The 801-nt window shown below is 39.2% G+C and overlaps 1 protein-coding gene across 1 annotated transcript in view; it reads right to left on the bottom strand.

Moving 5' to 3' along the window:
- Window positions 1–796, bottom strand: part of LOC107711226 (uncharacterized) — a gene marked incomplete at its 5' end in the record, with an annotated part of 2,515 nt that extends 1,719 nt beyond the window's left edge. Inside the window, one exon of the mRNA XM_016516171.1 lies at window positions 582–796. Within this exon, the coding sequence (XP_016371657.1) occupies window positions 582–796 (215 nt within the window). The remainder of the gene's footprint in view (window positions 1–581) is intronic.
- Between the last annotated feature and the right edge of the window lie 5 nt (window positions 797–801).

Raw genomic sequence — 801 nt, 5'->3', positions numbered from 1 at the left:
TGTGTAGTAAATGCTGCTCTATCTGAAAGCATATAAAAATACCACATTTAATAACATGTTTTTACTCCAAACTCACTTCATAACATCAGTCGAGTGTTTGAAAGAAATCCTTCTGTGAGATGATGTGGCTTTTTACACAGAATAAGGCACGCAACATATTTCATCGTATTCTAAGCAGTGATAAAGACATTGCATTATAAATATACTTTATTTTAATGAAAATTATAATAATAATAACTTTTGTCGAATCGATTCCATTTCGATTTATCGTGCAGCCCTAGGAAACACAGCACGCTTCTTGAAAAAATGTGGAAGATGTAGTGGTAGCGCCAAATCCGTAGCCGCATCTAGCAAGCCACAGCTGTTAGTTTTACACATTCACGATGTGCCACAATTATGCATGATCACTGGCCAAGGGTTCTGTCGCCGAAAATAACCCCATAAAATGAAAACGGCTGTGGAGGTGAACACGACAAATCCCATGATTCCAGCTACATCTTTGTTATTGTTTTGAATAAATGATCTCTAGGAGTGAAACTTACATATTGTGCCTTGAAGTTAATTTATAATGCTGTCTGTACCTGAGTGTATCTATGTTTGTGATGTGTCTGAAGAGAAGCCGTGTTCCTCTGACAGAGACAGCTTTAGGTTTTAGAGTGAGGTCGAGTCTGTCAGAAGAGAAACGTAAGAAACTCCCCACAGACCTGCAGGTTTTGCTGGGTAAATGACTTTCCAAGCTGAGGGAGAAGCCAACAGCCTCAAACAGTGAAGTCACCAGCTCTGGATTCTCTCTTAACTGGA

Source organism: Sinocyclocheilus rhinocerous, unplaced genomic scaffold, assembly GCF_001515625.1.
Source record: "Sinocyclocheilus rhinocerous isolate Xijiao unplaced genomic scaffold, SAMN03320098_v1.1 scaffold18314, whole genome shotgun sequence".
In the NCBI taxonomy this organism is placed as follows: Eukaryota; Metazoa; Chordata; class Actinopteri; order Cypriniformes; family Cyprinidae; genus Sinocyclocheilus; species Sinocyclocheilus rhinocerous.
Note: the sequence above shows the minus strand (reverse complement) of the source record. Positions and strands in the feature narration are given on the sequence as shown.